Source organism: Halichoerus grypus, chromosome 14 (assembly GCF_964656455.1).
Source record: "Halichoerus grypus chromosome 14, mHalGry1.hap1.1, whole genome shotgun sequence".
In the NCBI taxonomy this organism is placed as follows: Eukaryota; Metazoa; Chordata; class Mammalia; order Carnivora; family Phocidae; genus Halichoerus; species Halichoerus grypus.
In genome coordinates this window covers 18,648,061-18,669,544 of record NC_135725.1, presented here as the reverse complement: position 1 = coordinate 18,669,544, position 21,484 = coordinate 18,648,061, and the positions used below count along the sequence as shown (strand labels likewise).

The 21,484-nt window shown below is 36.0% G+C and overlaps 1 protein-coding gene across 3 annotated transcripts in view; it reads right to left on the bottom strand.

The window, feature by feature from the left end:
- Window positions 1-21,484, bottom strand: part of VPS13A (vacuolar protein sorting 13 homolog A) — a 268,847-nt gene that overhangs the window by 18,384 nt on the left and 228,979 nt on the right. Inside the window, exons 67-69 of one of the 3 annotated variants that reach the window (XM_036103219.2) lie at window positions 21,350-21,473; window positions 5,683-5,797; window positions 2,511-3,098 (exon numbers count right to left, since the gene is read on the bottom strand). In XM_036103219.2, the coding sequence (XP_035959112.2) occupies window positions 3,015-3,098; window positions 5,683-5,797; window positions 21,350-21,473 (323 nt within the window). In that variant the 3' untranslated portion in view covers window positions 2,511-3,014. The other 2 variants (XM_036103220.2, XM_078061570.1) reach the window with 2 other exon arrangements.

Here is a 21,484-nt window from a genome sequence, read left to right as displayed (position 1 = left end):
ATGTGTTTTGAACAATTTCAAAAAGTAAAATTTATAAAATCCAGATTATTTTAAATACAGAAACAAACTAAAATTTATTCTTTTTTTTATAAGGAATATTGACAGCTGTATTATTCTGGATTTACATTTGCTATATCCAATTCATCTTATTTCATTTATAGGCTGCTCTTATAAATTTAATCCATGGTGACAGGTGTTCACAGTTCCAGGCTTTTTATGAATTTTTCTTCCTGCCGGTTTTCAGTATGTTATTCAAGTGTCAGGTAAATACAAAGGCAAATAAAGAATGAGTAATTACTCCCTTAGAGAAGACAGACGGACCCTCCTTCCCTTTTCCTGTACATAAGCAGTGACCATGTAGAAATCCAGAATATAAATAAAGGATATGGATAGGTGTGGTATTTCATAATCGATCTTTCAAATGCAGCTTTTTCACTAGACTTTCTCATTAGATAACAGTCCCATTTTAAAATTCTAATTGTAGAGCCTCTAATAAACAAAAGAACTATTCATCTCATGAGAGTGCCAAAATTGAACATCATTTTCTATTTATTTGATGGAGTAAGAAGATATTTTTGTCCATGTCCTTTATCTCCAACAAGAGCTTATTAGTGTAGAATAGTGCAATCTTAAATCTTGAATTTTTCTCTAATAAAAGCAACACAATTTTTTTTAACTGGAAAAATAGTATCTGTGGTCAAAGGAGCTTGAAAAGATTTTTTCACTGTGGCAGGAAAACAAAAACAGAAAGAACAAGGGCAATTATACTGTTAAAGAACATATTTCACTTCTAAGAAGGGTTAAAAACTTAAGACTGATGAATCCTTAGGACCACATGAGCCACATGACAGTTTACTAGCTACTAGAATATTCTTTTAAATTATTTCACTATTCAAGGGATTTTAAATAAATGTAATCCTACTTAAAATTTTCTTTGCATTAAAATGGCAAGTCAATGCTGAAATATCCAGAACTTTTCCAGATAAATTCTTACAAATCTTTATGAAAACTGTACCATAGCATTAAGTGTCACAGACCAACCACAGGAAACTCAGTAAATGCCTTGCAATCAAGAAGTTTAGCATTTTTCCCTTTTAGAAAGGCCCCGTGTCTAGCTGAAATGTAAAAAGCCAATGAAGACATTTCCAGACCTCTCTTTCCTAAGGCATACAACAATATGTAACAACAGGCTGGGTTCTTTCTAGCTTCTTGTAGAAGGAGTAGGTTTTGTATGATTTTGGCCAGGGGTGAAAGAGACCAGTGGGGACCAGATACCAGTCTCTGATCCCAGTCATGGCTATTTCAACGGTCACTGTTCTCATGTATTTACTTATTCCAAAAAGATAATACTATTTTGATGAAAACACATTTTTTGGCACTCACAAAGTTCTTAGTCCTAGTACACACAACCTGGATTTCTACTTAATTTAAATGAATGCTAGGCAGGTAGACATTTCAAAAGAAATGTCTTATACTTTTTAGCATCCTTTTTTGTAAGCTCAGTATTAAAAAATTAAAATAGTCATTTTCTAAGAAATAGAGAATACTGATACATAGAAATAAAATCTTGGTAAACTTAAGAATTAAGACTCAGAAATCATGGGCTGAATCAATTAAGCCAAAAGTTGAACAATTAAGGCATTTATTAAAATCTAATTCATATAAGCTCAATATACATAAACTGATTAACATAAATAAGGTAAATGTTTCTTTGTTGATCCCAAAGCACAGCAGTCATAGGGATTAAACATCATATTACTATAAAAGAGACACACACACACAAACCAAGAAACACTCTTAACTACAGAGAATAAACTGGTGGTTACCAGAGGGGAGGTATGTGGTGGGGGGAGGAGTAAAGCAGGTGATGGGGATTAAGGAGAGCACCTGTGTTGAGCACCAGGTGATGTATGGAAGTGTTGAATCACTATACCATATACCTGAAACTAGTTTTACACTGTATGCTAACTATACTGGAATTTAAATAAAAACTTCCAAAAAACCCATCATATCACTAACATTCATTCACTCTTTAGAGGATTTTTTTTTTTTTTTTGGTATATCTAACTTACTAGTGAAACAGGACAGAATAGTTTTATCTAAATTGAAAATTAAAGAAAACCCTTCAGTGCACAAAAAACAGTTCTGCTCACAGATCTTTCAGAGACATTGACAGTATTTTCCAATATAACCAAGAACAAACATACGTAATTATGCTTACCATAAAAATTCTTCTAATGTCCTGAATTAATTTTTAATATTTTATAATAGGGATATAGCATATGAATATTTAGGTTAATAAGTAAATATAATGACTATAAAACCAACTTTGTTCATTGTATATATACATATGTAATGAAATAAAAAGTGAACCAAAGAACAGAATTTCCTTTTTCATTCTAAGACTATAAATTATGTCACTGTCCAACTTCCATAACAAATCATGAATGCGCCTTATAATAGCAGTACAACCTATACGGTTTTGGAATAGAACAACAAATTCATATTGCTTGAAGTTATATAAGTTTATTATTATTAAAAGAAATTTGACAAAAATACTTTTAAAATGCTAAATATAAAATATTGACTAGCTATTACTATTTTTTTTATGCAATGGCATTACATTACAGCCCAGAAATTTACAGAGAATATTAAAAATGGCATTTTGCTAATAAGCAGATAATTGAAAATAAAACTAGTGAACATTAAAAAATAATTAAGTTTAACTTTAAATCTTAAAGATAAACTCTGCATTGCAAAGCTACAAAACATATGTAAGCAAATGCTAGAATATATAGTATGCCCTAACTTTAGATGTAGAATACATTTTTTCTGTGCTTAATGCAATTACTTTGCTTTCTATAAATACGTAGAAAAACATTTTAAAAGGAAAAAGATTTTAATTCCCTAAAACTGGACATACGGGCATTATGGTAGCAGTCATACAAAACATGTTAATAAAACATTCCAAATAAAATGACAAAGACCATATGAATTTAACATTTCAGGTCTGACTAATCATCATCATCATCATCATCATCATCATCATCACTACTGCTACTGTGAGTCATAATCCACTCCCTGTAGACCTGAATTTTCTGTAAGCATGGTAGAGGAAAAAAGAAGCACAAAGGTTAGTTAAGCATGGCAAAATGCTTGCAAAACATGTAAAATTGTGAAATGTTCAAGGAGTCAGAATAATCTTAAGGCAGAGTTCAGATCTGAGTAGGGCAGTAATTACAGATATAATATTCCATAACTTAATAGACCTAAGACTAAACCTATTGGTTGGTACACTCAATGGATAAAATAGTTGGATGATACCAGTAAGGTATTCCATGAATATATGAGAATTATTATTCTATTTCTCTAGTAGGTAACTTGAATTGACTCGTAGGAGACACTATAATACAGTACTTCTTTCTAGATACAAAGACATACAACCAAGGAGTGTATTTTATGTTTAATTATATATACGCCCATATAATTTACTGAACACAGAGTACCTTTTTTTTTAGAGAATTAGAAAATAAAAGGAGAAACATTTAAAGTATTAAACATTTTCTAAGGCACCAATGTTAAATCACTTAGATTAAATCTCTCCAGATGAGATTTTAAATCCTGTTTCTATGTCATCTGCTTTTTTTCTACAGTACTGGCACTAATGTATTGTAAACTATTTGCTAATAATAGAGTTTTGAGTAAAAAAGCACCATTACCACCAAACCAACAACCTACTTCTTATACCCGTAAGAGAACAATGCTAACCACAATCATCCTAAGGCCTCTGGTGAATTCCTATAGGTATTCCAGCTAATATTGTGTTTAATAATACTCTTGCTGAAAAACAAGTAAAATAGCTAACAAGGATTGTGAGGTTTAAGTCATTTAAATAGCTCTTTTAGCAGTTAGTACTAAAACTGGCCTACCAAAAATAATATGTACCTTTAAAACACACAGTCAAAGGTCATGGCCTTTAAATCCCAAAGTTTAAAGCTTCAGCAAACCATTAATGAAGGTATAAAATAAATTTACTTGTCACTAAAATCAAGTTATCAACTGAGAGAAATTTCTGGTATCTCATGGCTTTCTTATTTATCATAATCTATCTCCTAATAATGAGGATGTATTTCTAAATTCTCCTCACTACTCATCCTTACTTCTTACTGAATTTATTAAAAGTTTCTCAAGAAATATTTTTAGTTTTTCAATAGGTGATCTAATATTCAGTCCAGTAAAATGTCAGTAATATGTTATTAACATAAGCTACTAATGTAAGTAACATGTTACTTCCCTAAAAAAGGGAAGGCAGGAATTGAGTAGTTTATTTTCAATTGTATTAACCACGGGTGACTTCTGCACCATTTCCATCTTCCAAAGAATGATATACTGTCATTGTAGAAATTGCACAAAATGCCTTTTAGAGCACAACCTCTCCCTAGATCACCACTTCTGTTCCAATATGCAATTATTTTGATGCTTTAAAAACATTTTAAATACACTGTCACTTTACTAATACATATTATCTCAATGGTTATGTTTTACTATATTAGATGGAAGTACATTTTATGCAAAATTATATACTCTGCATGTAGTGGGTAAAGTACTGAAGTTTTAAATATTTACCATGATCATTTTAGACATGACAGTATTTAAAATATCAAGGCTATAAAGGAAGGACCATATCCCACAGTTTATTATTACTACAAATATTTTCAAGTCTATATATACATAATGACTCCTTGTCTGTTTGCAAACAAATGATTTAATTTAGTAGTCCACATCTAAACCACAGATGAAATAACTTTAAATTGGTATGATCTATTATGGTATGTTACCTACACCATAATCCAAATTTTAAAAAGTCCAGTTTTCAAAGTAAGAAAAGTATCTATTATTTTAGATAAAATATTCTACCTTTAAATGGTCTTTTGTTTCAAATCTAATTTTCCTTAATAAAAGATGTTGGCTTTCATGTGCACTGCTTATCAGATTCCACAGATTTTAAATAGGACTACACAAGCATAAGGCAGGAAGAGGGTCAAGGCCAGTGGAGTATCTTCAAAAGAAAAGACTAAGAACCCAAGAATTAGCCAACAGCAATGGTACTGGTTTTTTCCTTAATCATGCCCAAGTGGACACGAGAACTGTGTAAAAGCTACTAGTGGCTTGATATGCAGAAGGAAGTACCCTAAACAAAAATGGTTTAATTGGTTAAATAAGTACCACCAACTATGAGGGTACATAAGGCACAATGGTTTTCAACAAATCTAGCAAATCCAGTACAGAACTAAGGATACCCTATAAAAAGATCGGATTCACTAAAATCCTATACAAAAAGTTACCAATACAAAAGCTTTTCTTTGTATTCAAAATACTGAAACAGCTGTACGTAGTTTGTAAATTTTAAGACTAAAATCTACTGTTGGCTTTCACTTGCAAAGTCATGCATTAACTGTTTTCATATCAAACTTTTTGATGCCTGTAAAAAAGAAAAAAAGATCTTATAGTAAATAAATGTACATTAAAACCTAAGTAAATATAAGAAACTTATAAACAGAATTAAGTAAAACATACAAAAACCCAAACAATCTAACATATATTTGAAATATTATTTAACTACTTTTAATAAAGTGAACTTGACTAAATTAATCTTAATGTGTAAGATATTTCTTCACCCACCTGTAACATCTGGTTTCCAGTCCCATCCCTCAACCTGTAAGGTCTGATAACTCCATCCTCATTAAAGAATCGAGGGGGTCGCAGGCTCTCCACCTCATCAGAAGTCTCTGTAGCTCTACAGGAAAAAAATATGTAACTTGATTATAAAAATTATTCAAAAATTCTTAAGTACACTTTAAAATGCAACTACTAAAAAGAATCCTTTTTTTTTTTAAGATTTTATTTATTTATTTGAGACAGAGAGAGGGAACACAAGCAGGGGGAGTGGGAGAGGGAGAAGCAGGCTTCGCATTGAGCAGGGAGCCCAATATGGGGCTCAATCCCAGGACCCTGGGATCACCACCTGAGCCAAAGGCAGACGCTCAACGACTGAGCCACCCAGGTGTCCCAAAAAAGAATCTTCTTTTGGATAAGACTATTACATCACTTCTCTATTTTAAAATTTGTCTTTATGACACTAATGTAAATTCTCTAGAAAAATGTCGACTTGTAAAGAAGTTTGTTTATAGATTGTCTTGGACTTTCTTTGTAGACAATAATCAGAATCAGCAAATGCATACTGCTTTTTCTTTTTTTCTCTGATTTAAGACTTAATTTCTTTTTTGTTTCCTATTATACTGTCTGGTTCTTCCAGTTCAATGCTAAGTACACCGATACAATGCTAAATATAAGAGGGGATTGTAGGCAACCTTGTCTCATTTCTAACTTTATTTATTTTTTTTTTTTTTTAAAGATTTTATTTATTTATTTGACAGAGAGAGAGATAGTGAGAGCAGGAACACAAGCAGGGGGAATGGGAGAGGGAGAAGCAGGCTTCTTGCCGAGCAGGGAGCCCGATGTGGGACTCGATCCCAGGACCCTGGGATCATGACCTGAGCCGAAGGCAGACGCTTAACGACTGAGCCACCCAGGCGCCCCTCATTTCTAACTTTAAAGGGAAAGCTTCTAAGAGTTCTCCATGAAGAACCAATATTAACATATGTTTTTGTTTTTTTTGTTTTTTAAAGATTTTATTTACTTATTCATGAGAGACAGAGAGAGAGAGAGGCAGAGGGAGAAGCAGGCTCCCAAGGAGCAGGGAGCCTGATGCGGGACTCGATCCCAGGACCCTGGGATCATGACCTGAGCCGAAGGCAGATGCTTAACCATCTGAGCCACCCAGGCGCCCCTTTCTTTTGTTTTTTAAAGGCACATTTTGTCAAACCAAGGATGTTCATTTCTACTCCTAGTTTGTTTATAGTTCTTTGTTATTGTTATTTTTTTTTTCAAATCTAGAATGGGCAATGAATTTTAAATAAGAAATTCCTTCCTGGTCATTGCTGTCTTCATATAGTTAATCTCTTTCAATCTATTATTGCTATAAATCACATTACATGTATGGTTTTCTAATGTTCAAATACCCTAACATTCCTCATAGTCCCACCTGGGCTTGACATGCACCGTTTGAAATATACATATGCATTGCTAAATTTGGTACTATAATAATTTAACATTTTTGACTGTATGGACCTACATGAGAATGTCCATTTGTTTGTTCATTCATTCAACAAATATTCATAGATTCAATAAACATTAAGAGCTTACCACATAATGTGTCCATATGTATAACACATACTTATGGGTAAGTTCTCCAGTTACAAAGCAGAAATTGGCAGAATGGATAAAAAAAAATATGATCTAACTATATGCTGTCCAAAAAAGATTGACTTTAGAGTCAAAGATGAAAGTAAGTTGAAAATGGAAGGATGGAAAAAGATATACCATGTAAATTGTAACCAAAAGAGAGCTGCAATAGCCATACCAAGTTTAGAAGAAAATTAGACTTTAAACAAAAAATTCTCATTAAATACAAAGAAGGACAATTTACAAGAAAAGTTAATACATCAAGAAGATATAAAAATTATGAACACATAAGTACTTAACAACAGAGCTCCCAAATACATGAAGCAAAAACTGGCAGAAATGAAAAGAGAAAAAAAATCAATAGTAATAGTTATTTCTATATCCTACTTTCAATAATGAATACTACATATAAGATCAGCAAGGGAATAGAAGACTTGAATTAACACTATAATCCAACTAGACCTAACAGACATCTATACAGAGAACATTTAATTCAACAACAGGAAACTACAATAAATTTTCCTCAAGTGCACACAGAATACTTTCTAGGACAGACCATGTATTAGGCCCTAAAACATGTCTTAATAAATATAAAAATACTGAAACTTATAAAGTATGTTTTCTGGCCACACAGAATAAAATTGGAAATTTGTAAGAGAAGGAAATTTGGGCAATTCACAAATTTGTGAGAACTGAACAGCAGAAGGTCCAAGAAAAATAACCAAGGAAAGTAACTACTTTGAGACAAATGAAAACAAACACAACATACCAAAACTTATGGGATATGGCAAAGAAAGTGTTCACAGAGTGATTTATAGCTGTGAATACCTAACACTTAAAAAGAAGAAAGATCCCAAATCAATAATCTAAATTTACACCTTCAGAAACTGGAGAAAGAAAAGGAAATGATACCCAAAGCAGACAGAAGGAAGGAAATAAGAAAAATTAGGGCAGAAAAGAAAATTAGAGCAGAGATAAATAGAAAAACAATGGAGGGGATCAATGAAACAAAAAATTGGTTCTCTGACAGAGTCAACGAAAATGGCAAAGAAAAAAAAGATAGAAGACTTCGACTGAAGAAACAATCTGATTAAGACTTCTACCAAATAGGGGCGCCTGGGTGGCTCAGTCGTTAAGCGTCTGCCTTCGGCTCAGGTCATGATCCCAGGGTCCTGAGATCGAGCCCCGCATCGGGCTCCCTGCTCCGCGGGAAGCCTGCTTCTCCCTCTCCCACTCCCCCTGCTTGTGTTCCCTCTCTCGCTCGCTCTCTCTCTGTCAAATAAATAAATAAAATCTTAAAAAAAAAAAAAAAAAAAAAAAGACTTCTACCAAATAAAGAGACTGAAGTAGTAATCAAAAAACTTACCAGAAATAAAAGTCAAATCCAAATGGCTTCACTGATGAATTTTAACAAATGTTTAAAGAAAAATTAATGTAATTCCTCCACAAACTCTTCCCAAAAAATGAAGAGAAGGGAACACTTCCTCATCATTCTATGCAGACAATATTACCCTAATACCCAAACCAGGCAAAGACCACAAAAAACTACAGACCAATGTCCCTTGTGAATACATATGCAAAAAAACCTCAATAAAACGTTAGTAAACTAAGTCTAGCAGCACATAAAAAAGATTATATACCATGACCAAGTGGGATTTATTCCAGGTAGGCAATGTTGGTTCAACATATGGAAATCAATTAATGCAATATACTATATTAATAAAAGAACAGAAAAAACAAACAATGCCAATTTAATTAATACAGGAAAAGCATCTGACAAAACCCAACATCCTTTCATGATACAGGCACTCAAACGCAAAACAGAAAGGAACTTCTTCAACCTGATAAAGGATATCTCCAAAAAAAGCCATGGCTCTTATCATAATTAATGGTTTAAGACTGAAAGCTTTCTCCCCTAAAATCAGGAGCAAGATAGGCATGACTGCTCTTGGTACTTCTGTTCAACACTGTACTAGAGTTCTAGCCAAGATAATTAAGCAAAAAGAAACAAATGGCATTTAGATTGGAAAGGAAGAACTAAAACTTTTGTATATATAAAATCATGCCATCTGAAAATAAAACCTTAAGGAATCTAACTATTAGAGCTAACAAACAAGTTTGGTAAGGTTGCAGAATAAAAGTTCAATATACAAAAACTAGTATTTCTATATACTAGCAATACACAATCCAAAAATGAAATTAAAACAATTCCATTTATAATAGACCAAAGATAATACTTAGAAATAAATTTAAGACATGAATACTGAAAACTATAAAACATCATTGAAAAAAAATTAAAGACCCAAATTAATGGACAGACATCCATTTTCATTCATTGGCAGACTTAATATTGTTTTTTTTTTTTTTAAAGATTTTATTTATTTATTTGACAGAGAGAGACACAGCAAGAGAAGGAACACAAGCAGGGGGAGTGGGAGAGGGAGAAGCAGGCTTCCCGCGGAGCAGGGAGCCCGATGCGGGGCTCGATCCCAGGACGCTGGGATCATGACCTGAGCCGAAGGCAGACGCTTAACGACTGAGCCACCCAGGCGCCCCCAGACTTAATATTGTTAAGATGGCAATAATCTCCAAACTTATCTTGATTCAATACAAACACTATTCAAAATTCCCACTGTCCTTTTTTGTAGAAATTAACTGATCCTAAAGTCATATAATTCAAGTGATTCAGAGAATATCTAAACAATCTTGAAAAAGAAGAAAGAGAACTCACACTGACTGATATTAAAGCTTACTACACAGCTACAGAAATCAAAATGTGTATTGGATTAAGGATAAACATACAGATCAATAGGATAAAACGGAGAAATCTAGAAAAAAATTCAAATTAATAGTCACTTGATTTTGGAAGAGACTAGGAAGACCATTCTGTAGGGAAAATGCAGTCCTTTTGACAAATGGTGCTGGGCCAACTACATTTGCACATGCAAAAGAGTAAGTATGGACCCAACCTCTCCAACCTCTCATTGCATACAAAATTTAAAAATTAAAATGAATCAAAGACCTGAACTTAAGGGCTAAAACTGTAACTCAGTTTTAGATGTAAATCTTCATGACTTTAGAGTAAGTAATGCTTTCTTAGGTATGACAGCAAAAGCACAAGCAACCAAAGATAAAGATACATCAGACTTCATCAAAAGGCACTAGCAAAAAAGCTAAAAGACAATACACAAATAGGAGAAAAGGGCGTCTAGTTTCCAGAATATATAAAGAACTCTTACAATTCAACAGCAAAAAGATAATCAGCCCAATAAACATAAAAGGATCTGAATAGACATTTTGCCAGGAAAGATATATAAATGACCAATAAGCAAAATGAAATGAGTGCTCTACATCATTCAGAAATGCAAATCAAAGCCACACTGAGATATTACTTCACCCAACAGATTAGCTATTAAAAAAAAAAAGCAAAATGGAAAATAACTAGTATTAGAGAGAATGCAGAGAAAATGGAAACTTCTAAATTTTTGGTGGGGATATAAAATAGTATAGCTGCTGTGGAAAACAATTGGGCAATTGTTCAGAAAGTTAAACATATAGGTTACCAAACTCACCGAGCAGAGCAATTCTCCTTCTAAAGAAAAACTGACAAGAACTGAAAGCATATGTCCACATAAAAACTTAAACATTGTTTTTAGCATCATTGTTCATAACAAAGACTAAAAACAACCTAAATACCCGTCAGCTAATGAACAGATAACCAAAGGTCGTCTATCCATAGAATGGAGTATTATTTAGCCATAAAAAGGAATGAAGGTCCCATTTATTCTACAACATGGATGAACCTTGAAAACATCATAATGCTAGAAAAGGCCACACATCATATGATCCCATTTATTTGAAATGTCCAAAATAGGTCAATCTACAGACAGAAAGTAGAATAGTAGTTGCTACTGGCTGAGAGGAAAAGACATGGTGAGTAACTGCTGACAAGCACAGGGCTTTCTCTACAGTGAAAATGTTCTGGAATTAGATAGTGCTGACAGTTGTACGATCTTGTGAATGCTAAAACCTACCAAAATGCACTTTAAAACAGCGATTTCTTATAGCATATGAATTCTATCTCAATTTTAAATAGACTATAATAAGGTGTTTAAAGGAGCATTAAAGATTTCAGGGGTCTGAGGGAGGGAGGTAGATGAGTTGTGAAAGGGCAATGTGAAGTATTTGTGTGGTGCTGGAACTGTTTAGTATCTGGACTGGTGGATACGTGAACATGCACAGGTAATGAAATTGTATGGGATGAGAGCATATACATGCCAATGAGTGCAAATCAAAGTGGGGAAATCTGAATAAATTCGATAGATTGCATCAACGTCAATATTAGGTTGTGATATTATACTATGGTTATGCAAAATGTTCTTAGTCTGAAATCTGGGTAAAACCTATGTAAGTGATCTCGATGGTGGTTCCTGAAGAAATCAGGCTAGATCCCTGAACTTCTTTTTATTATTATTATTATGTTATGTTAATCACCATATATTACATCATTAGTTTTTGATGTAGTGTCCATGATTCATTGTTTGCATATAACACCCAGTGCTCCATGCAGAACGTGCCTTCTTTAATACCCATCACCAGGCTAATCCATCCCCTCTAGAACTCTCAGTTTGTTTTTCAGAGTCCATAGTCTCTCATGGTTCATCTCCCCCTCCAATTTCCCCCCCTTCATTTTTCCCCTCCTGCTATCTTCTTCTTCTTTAACATATAATGTACTATTTGTTTCAGAGGTACAGGTCTGTGATTCAACAGTCTTAGACAATTCACAGTGCTCACCATAGCACATACACTCCCCAATGTCAATCACCCAGGCACCCCATCCCTCCCACCCCCACCACTCCAGCAACCCTCAGTTTGTTTCCTGAGATTAAGAATTCCTCATATCAGTGAGGTCATATGATACATGTCTTTCTCTGATTGACTTATTTCGCTCAGCATAATACCCTCCAGTTCCATCCATGTCATTGCAAATGGCAAGATTTTATTCCATTCGATGGCTGCATAATATTCCATTGTATATATATACCATCTCTTCTTTATCCATTCATCTGTCGATGGACATCTTGACTCCACAATTTGGATATTGTGGACATTGCTGCTATAAACATTGGGGGGCATGTACCCCTTCAGATCCCTACATGTGTATCTTTGGGGTAAATACCCAGTAGTGCAATTGCTGGATCGTATGGTAGCTCTATTTTCAATTTTTTGAGGAACCTCCATACTGTCTTCCAGAGTGGGGCTGCACCAGCTTGCATTCCCACCAACAGTGTAGGAGGGTTCCCCTTTCTCCGCATCCCCGCCAACATCTGTCCTTTCCTGACTTGCTAATTTTAGCCATTCTGACTGGTGTGAGGTGATATCTCACTGAGGTTTTGATTTGGATTTCCCTGATGCCGAGAGACGTGGACCACTTTTTCATGTGTCTGTTGGCCATTTGGATGTCTTCTTTGGAAAAATGTCTGTTCATGTCTTCTGCCCATTTCTTGATTGGATTATTTGTTCTTTGGGTGTTGAGTTTGATAAGTTCTTCAGAGATTTTGGATACTAGCCCTTTATCTGATATGTCATTTGCAAATATCTTCTCCCATTCTGTTGGTTTGTCTTTTGGTTTTGTTGACTGTTTCTTTTGCTGTGCAAAAGCTTTTTATCTTGATGAAGTCCCAATAGTTCCATTTTTGCCCTTGCTTCCCCTGCCTTTGGCGATGTTTCTTGGAAGAAGTTGCTTCGGCTGAGGTCGAAGAGGTTCTCCTTTAGGATTTTGATGGACTCCTGTCTCACATTTAGGTCTTTCAACCATTTTGAGTCTATTTTTGTGTGTGGTGTAAGGAAATGGTCCAGTTTCATTCTTCTGCATGTGGCTGTCCAATTTCCCCAACACCATTTGTTGAAGAGACTGTCTTTTTGCCATTGCACATTCTTTCCTGCTTTGTCGAAGATCAGTTGACCATAGAGTTGAGGGTCCATTTCTGGGCTCTCTGTTCTGTTCCATTGATCTATGTGTCCGCTTTTGTGCCAGTACCATACTGTCTTGATGATGACAGCTTTGTAATAGAGCTTGAAGTCCGGAATTGTGATGCCGCCAGCTTTGCTTTTCTTTTTCAACATTCCTCTGGCTATTCAGGGACTTTTCTGATTCCATACAAATTTTAGGATTATTTGTTCCATTTCTTTGAAAAAAGTGGATGGTATTTTGATAGGGATTGCACTGAATGTGTAGATTGCTCTAGGTAGCACTGACATCTTCACAATATTTGATCTTCCAATCCATGAGCATGGAACGTTTTTCCATTTCTTTGTGTCTTCCTCAATTTCTTTCATGAATGTTTTATAGTTTTCTGAGTACAGATTCTTTGCCTCTTTGGTTAATTTCTAGGTATCTTATGGTTTGGGGTGCAAGTGTAAATGGGATCGACTCGTTAATTTCTCTTTCTTCTGTCTTCTTGTTGGTGTATAGGAATGCCACTGATTTCTGTGCATTGATTTTATATCCTGCCACTTTACCAAATTCCTGTATGAGTTCTAGGAGTTTTGGGGTGGAGTCTTTTGGGTTTTCCACATAAAGTATCATATCATCGGCAAACAGTGAGAGTTTGACTTCCTCCTTGCCGATTTGGATGCCTTTTATTTCTTTTTGTTGTCTGATTGCTGTGGCTAGGACTTCTAATACTATGTTGAATAGCAGTGTTGAAGTGGACATCCCTGACGTGTTCCTGACCTCATGGGGAAAGCTCTCAGTTCTTCCCCATTGAGAATGATATTGGCTGTGGGTTTTTCATAGATGGCTTTTATGATATTGAGGTATGTACCCTCTATCCCTATACTCTGAAGAGTTTTGATCAAAAAAGGATGCTGTACTTTGTCAAATGCTTTTTCTGCATCTATTGAGAGGATCATATGGTTCTTGTTCTTTCTTTTATTAATGTATTGTATCACACTGATTGATTTGCAGATGTTGAACCAACCTTGCAGCCCAGGGATAAATCCCACTTGGTCGTGGTGAATAATCCTTTTAATGTACTGTTGGATCCTATTGGCTAGTATTTTGGTGAGAATTTTTGCATCCATGTTCATCAAGGATATTGGTCTGTAATTCTCCTTTTTGATGGGATCTTTGTCTGGTTTGGAGATCAAGGTAATGGTGGCCTCATAAAACGAGTTTGGAAGTTTTCCTTCCATTTCTATTTTTTGGAAGTTTCAGAAGAATTGGTATTAATTCTTCTTTAAATGTTTGGTAGAATTCCCCTGGGAAGCCATCTGGCCCTGGGCTCTTGTTTGTTGGGAGATTTTTGATGACTGCTTCAATTTCCGTAGTGGTTATACGTCTGTTCAGGTTTTCTATTTCTTCCTGGTTCAGTTTTGGTAGTTTATACATCTCTAGGAATGCATCCATTTCTTCCAGATTATCTAATTTGCTGGCATATAGTTGCTCATATGTTCTTATAATTGTATTTCTTTGGTGTTGGTTGTGATCTCTCCTCTTTCATTCATGATTTTGTTTATTTGGGTCATTTCTCTTTTCTTTTGATAAGTCTGGCCAGGGGTTTATCAATCTTATTCTTTCAAAGAACCAGCTCCTAGTTTCGTTGATCTGTTCTACTGTTCTTTTGGTTTCTATTTCATTGATTTCTGCTTTGATCTTTATTATTTCTCTTCTCCTGCTGGGTGTAGGCTTTATTTGCTGTTCTTTCTCCAGCTCCTTTAGGTGTAGGGTTAGGTTGTGTATTTGAGACCTTTCTTGTTTCTTGAGAAAGGCTTGTATTGCTATATACTTTCCTCTTAGGACTGCCTTTGCTGCATCCCAAAGATTTTGAACAGTTATGTTTTCATTTTCATTGGTTTCCATGAATTTTTTTAAATTCTTCTTTAATTTCCTGGTTGACCCATTCATTCTTTAGTAGGATGCTCTTTAGCCTCCATGTATTTGAGTTCTTTCCGATTTTCCTCTTGTGATTGAGTTCTAGTTTCAAAGCATTGTGGTCTGAAAATATGCAGGGAATGATCCCAATCTTTTGGTACCGGTTGAGTCCTGATTTGTGACCTAGGATGTGATCTATTCTGGAGAATGTTCTATGGGCACTAGAGAAGAATGTGTATTCTGTTGCTTTGGGATGGAATGTTCTGAATATATCTGTGAAGTCCATTTGGTCCAGTGTGTCATTTAAACTATTTCCTTGTTGATCTTTTGCTTAGACGATCTGTCCATTTCAGTGAGGGGGGTGTTAAAGTCCCCTACTATTATTGTATTGTTGTCAATGTTTTTCTTTGCTTTTGTTATTAATTGGCTTATATAACTGGCTACTCCCATGTTAGGGGCATAGATATTTACAATTGTTAGATCTTCTTGGTGGATAGACCCTTTAAGTAGGATATAGTGTCCTTCATCATCTCTTATTACAGTCTTTGGTTTAAAATCTATTTGTCTGGTGTAAGGATTGCCACTCCAGCTTTCTTTTAGTGTCCATTAGCATGGTAAATGGTTTTCCACCCCCTCACTTTCAATCTGGGGGTGTCTTTGGGTCTAAAATGAGTCTCTTGAAGACAGCATATCGATGGGTCTTGTTTTTTTAACCAACCTGATAGCCTGTGTCTTTTGATTGGGGCATTTAGCCCATTTACATTCAGGGTAACTATTGAAAGATATGAATTTAGTGCCATTGTATTGCCTGTAAGGTGACTGTTACTGTATATTGTCTGTGTTCCTTTCTGGTCTATGTTGCTTTTAGGCTCTCTCTCTTTGCTTAGAGGACCCCTTTCAATATTTCTTGTAGGGCTGGTTTTGTGTTTGCAAATTCCTTTAGATTTTGTTTGTCCTGGAAGCTTTTTATCTCTCCTTCTATTTTCAATGACAGCCTAGCTGGATATAGTATTCTTGGCTGCATACTTTTCTCATTTAGTGCTCTGAATAGATCATACCAGTCCTTTCTGGCCTGCCAGGTCTCTGTGATTATGTCTGTTGCCAATCTAATGTTTCTACCATTGTAGATTACAGATCTCATCTCCCGAGCTGCTTTCAGGATTTTCTCTGTCTTTGAGACTCATAAGTTTTACTATTAGATGTCGGGGTGTTGACCCATTTTTATTGATTTTGAGCTGGGTTCTCTGTGCCTCCTGGATTTTGATGCCTGTATCCTTCCCCAGATTAGGGAAGTTCTCTGCTATGATTTGCTCCAATATACCTTCTGCCCCCCTCTCTCTCTCTTTCTTCTTCTGGGATCCCAATTATTCTAATGTTTCGTCTTATGGTATCACTTACCTCTCGAATTCTGCCCTCATGATCCAGTAGTTGTTTATCTTATTCTCAGCTTCTTCATTTTCCATCATTTGGTCTTCTGTATCACTAATTCTCTCTTCTGCCTCATTTATCCTTATTTAGGCAGTTAGAGCCTCCATTTTTCATTGCACCTCATTATTAGCCTTTTTGATTTCAACTTGGTTAGATTTTAGTTATTTCTCCAGAAAGTGTTTCTCTTAATAACTTCCATGCTTTTTTCAAGCCCAGCTAGTATCTTTAAAATCATCATTCTGAACTCTAGTTACAACATCTTACTAATGTCTGTACTGATTAGGTCCCTGGCAGTTGGTACTGCCTCGTGTTCTTTTTGTTGAGGTGATTTTTTCCATCTTGTCATTTTATCTTCTAGAAAGTGGTCGCTTTTCTGTTCAGAGAGTTGTTGCTATTCTTTTCTTCGATCTCCTGTTGAGTTCGTAGGTGTTCAGAATGGTTTGATCCCTATCCAGCTGAATTCCTGACGAAATCCAGATCTCCTACTCCTCCGCCATCTTGCTCCTCCCCCCCTAGATCCCTGAACTTATGAATGTCATTTAATATGGTAAAGTCTCTGAGGATGTGACTAACTGAAGGACTCTGAAATGAGGTGATAATCCTGGAATATGTAGGTGGGCTCTAAAAGCTACCACAAGTGTCCTCATAGGAGAGATTCAGAGGGAGACCAGGCCTACAGAGCAGAAGGTGATGTGAAGATGAAGGCAGAGCTTGGAATGACGTGGCCATAAGCCACCAGAAGCAGGAGGAGGCAAGAGGCAAATTCTACCCTCCCAAGGGATTGCAGCCTTGCTGCCACCCTGATTTCTGACTTTTGGCCTCCAGATCCGTAAGAGGATGAAGTTTTAGCGTGCAGGCCACCAAGTTCATGGTAATTTGTTACAGCAGCCATAGGGACACAACACACTGTACAAGGGATCTCTCTACATTATTTCCAACAACTGCATGTGACTCTACAATTATCTCAATTAAAAAAAATAAACAACCTACCACAGGTCAAGCAATATTCTAAGTGCTCTGGAAATAGACAAGAGCTACTGCATTCACAGAACTTACTAATTCTAGCAGGAGAGACAAGCAAGGTAAAATATATAGTGTATTAAGTAGTGAAAAAAGCTAAAGAGAAAGAAAAATCAAGGAAGGAAGGGAGATATGAAGTATTTGGGGCAGGACAGGGGCTAAAATCAAATTTTAGGGTGGCTGTGGAAGGCCTCACTAAGAAGATAGCTGATGAATATAGGAAGCAACCATACACCAGAAAGAGTATTTCCAGCAAAGGTAAGGAGTGGGTACAATACCTATTTTAAGTTCCATATCTATTTTTCAAATCAAACTTATAATACTCTCACTAAGATGAATGGGGAAGTGGGGATTTCTCTTTCCTCTTATCAGAATAAACTGAGATTGTCTGTTTCTTAGCTTTGGGAACACCACCTTCTTGATTATACCCCTTACTTTAATGGCCATTCCTTTTCAGTTTCCATTGCTGGGTCCTCTTTATTTTCCCAACTTCTCAGTGTTGGTGGACCTGGGGGTCAAGTCCTTGGATCTATTTTTTTTCCTCTTTCCTAGTCTCATTCCCTAAGTGATCGCATTCAATCCCATGGCTTTAAACACCCTGTTATAAGCTCGCACATTTCAAATTTTTAACTCTAGCTTGCACCTTCCTCTTGAACTTCAGACTCCTATACTCAGCAATTACTTGATGTCCCCATTTGGATGTCTAAGAGATAGTTTAGACTTAATATGTTCAAAACAAAACTTCTAATTCCCTCCTTCCCTAAATGGAATGACAATACGATATTTCCAGTGTTTCAGAAAAAACTTTAGAATTATCCATGATGATTCTCTTTAATTTGTGACATCCAATTTATTAAGTAATCCTGTTGTCACTACATTCAAAATACAAATAGAACATGACCCCTTCTTACCAATGTCTAGCCTACATGGGTCTCATCACCACTACCTCTCACCTCGATTATTGCAAAGGCTTCTTTCGTGTTCCCCTGTGGCTTCCCTGGTCCCCCTATGATTTCTTCTCAATATATACAGCAGCCAGCTCACATCATTCTTCTTGTCCAAAACCTTCTAATGGTTTCTTGTCTTAAGAAAAAGCCAAAGTCCTTAACAGTGGTTTACCAAGCCCATACGATCTGATTCCCTGCTCATTCTCCACTATCATCTTTTCCAACTCTCTCCTCTGGGTACACTGGTCTTGCTATTTCTCAAGTATACTCCTGCGTCAGAGGCTTTTTACTTGCTATTCCTACTGCCTGGGACATTCTTCTCACATGGCTCACTCCCTTACTTCCTTCTGGGCTCTTCTCTAGTTTAATCTTACCAGTAAAGCTGCCTTGAATGTCTTATATACAAGATAGCAACTTTCCTCCTCACCACTTTGGATGTTATGTTTCATGCTGCTTTATTTTTCTTCATAGAATTTTTCACCATTTAGCATATCATATTTATCAGTTTACTTATTTTTGTTTACTGCTCTCCCAAGAGAATGTAAGCTGTATGTGGACAGGAGCTTTGCCAATCGTGTTTGTTTCTGGTTCCTTACGTGATTAAAAGAGTGTCTAGTTGGGGTGTCTGAGTGGCTCAGTTGGTTAAGCATCTGCCTTTGGCTCAGGTCATGATCCTGGGATCCTGGGGTCCTGGGATCGAGCCAAGCATCGGGCTCACTGCTCAGCGGAGAGCCTGCTTCTCCCTCTCCCTCTGCCTGCCACTCTATCTGTGCTCTCTCTCTGTCAAATAAATAAATAAAATCTTAAAAAAAAAAAAAGTGTCTAGTTGATACACATCTTATGTAGAATACAGAGCATATCCCCTTCGTAAATAATACATGAAAATGCTTAATGCCAATTATTCACTTCTCAAATTGCAACTTATTATTTTTAATATTTTGGTTCCAATCTTGATTTTATACAGTTCAATTAGATTTATTCACCCATTTATATTCTTATATATTATTCTCATAGCCCATTTTTCCTTTCTGGTTTTATTTTTATCTTATTTTTTTAAGATTTTATTTATTTATTTGACAGAGAGAGAGAGAGAGTACAAGCAGGGAGAGTGGAAGGGAGAGGGAGAAGCAGGCTCCCACTGAGCAGAGAGCCCAACGTGGGGCTTGATCCCAGGATGCTGGGATCATGACCTGAGCTGAAGGTAGACACTTAACCAACTGAGCCACCCAGGCACCCCCTTTCTGGTTTTAATATCCTTCTTCACAAGTACATCTTTAATAGTTCTTAGTCTTATTTTTATTAAAAATGTTTTACTTTGCCATTAATCCTTAAAGGTAATGCAGCTCAGTACAGATTATAAAGTTTTAGAAAAATGTAAGGTTATTTTAGCAACTCTGGGCATATACTTGCATAGCTCTCTCTAGATCTTGAATTACTTATGTTTCATTGAGTTTTGAGCTTCTCTGATGACAAGTAAACAAATTCTATTTGTGAATTTAAAGTTACATGTAGAAGAGATTGAACCTTTTTCCCCCACCTTAACTCTAAATTACAAAACCGGAAACACCCAATTAAAGCAATATGAAATACTGACTTGAGGGAAGCAGCTCATATGATGACATTACTTAACTCTATAAAGCAGGAAGGAAGGAATATATTAGGGAGATGTCGACCCACCTAACTTTCTAAGTTAGGTCCCATTAGCATGAATTTAATCAACTGTTGTATGTGTTACAAATCTCTAGAGCAGAGATAACAATAATGTAACTATCAGGACGCCTGGGTGGCTCAGTCAGTTAAGCGGCTGCCTTCGGCTCAGGTCATGATCCCGGGGTCCTGGGATCGAGTCCCACATCATGCTCCTTGGTCAGCAGGGAGCCTGCTTCTCCTTCTGCCTCTGCCTCTCCCCCTGCTTGTGCTCTGTCTCTCTCTCTCTCTGACAAATAAAATCTTTAAACAAAACAAAAAACAATAGTGCAACTATCAAATTTCAATCCTAAGCTCAATTTAACTTGGAAGAAGAGAGAGCATTTTTTTTTTTTAAAGATTTTATTTATTTATTTGACAGAGACACAGCGAGAGAGGGAACACAAGCAGGGGGAGGGGGAGAGGGAGAAGCAGGCTTCCCGTTGAGTAGGGAGCCCGATGTGGGGCTCAATCCCAGGACCCTGGGATCATGACCTGAGCCGAAGGCAGACGCTTAACAACTGAGCCAGCCAGGTGCCCCGAGGGAGCATGTTTTAAAATTATTTGCACAAATGAAGAGAAATAGAGGAAATAGATGTTAATAGTTTCATAACAAAGTAAGATCATAAAGGGAGGGGAACACAAGCTGAGTTTGAAACAGGAATATAAAATGTCCTTCTTTACTTCTTAATTATATTTGCTAATTTTATAACTCATGGGTGTGTGTGTGTGTGTATATATGCAGCATTACATTATTATATATGTGGACAGCATTACATATATATATTATATGTACATTATATATATGGCATTACATTATTATAATGTACTTATAATAAGTAAGTAAAAGCTTGCTTAACTTGCCAAGCCTTTCCTGCCAAGGCTGCTGGGAATGAACGACCAATAAAGGAGAGCTCTGTAATGTTGAAATGATACAAAGGAAACAACTTAAAAGGGAATTAGGAAGATGATACATAACTTGCCATATTATAAGGTTCAAAACTAAGGGCCTTAAGTCAAACAGCTGATTTATTTTATTTCTCAGTTTTAAGCATTTTACTCGTATCTTCCATCAAAGAGAACTTACCTTTTTATTCCCTGAAATGTACTGCTGGCCATGTCTATGATGCCTCCCGTTGGCCTTGCCACTGCTCCAACTAAACCTTTCCCAACACCTTTAAAGAAACCAGCTGCTCCTTCTTTTTGAGCTCCTAGAAAGAAA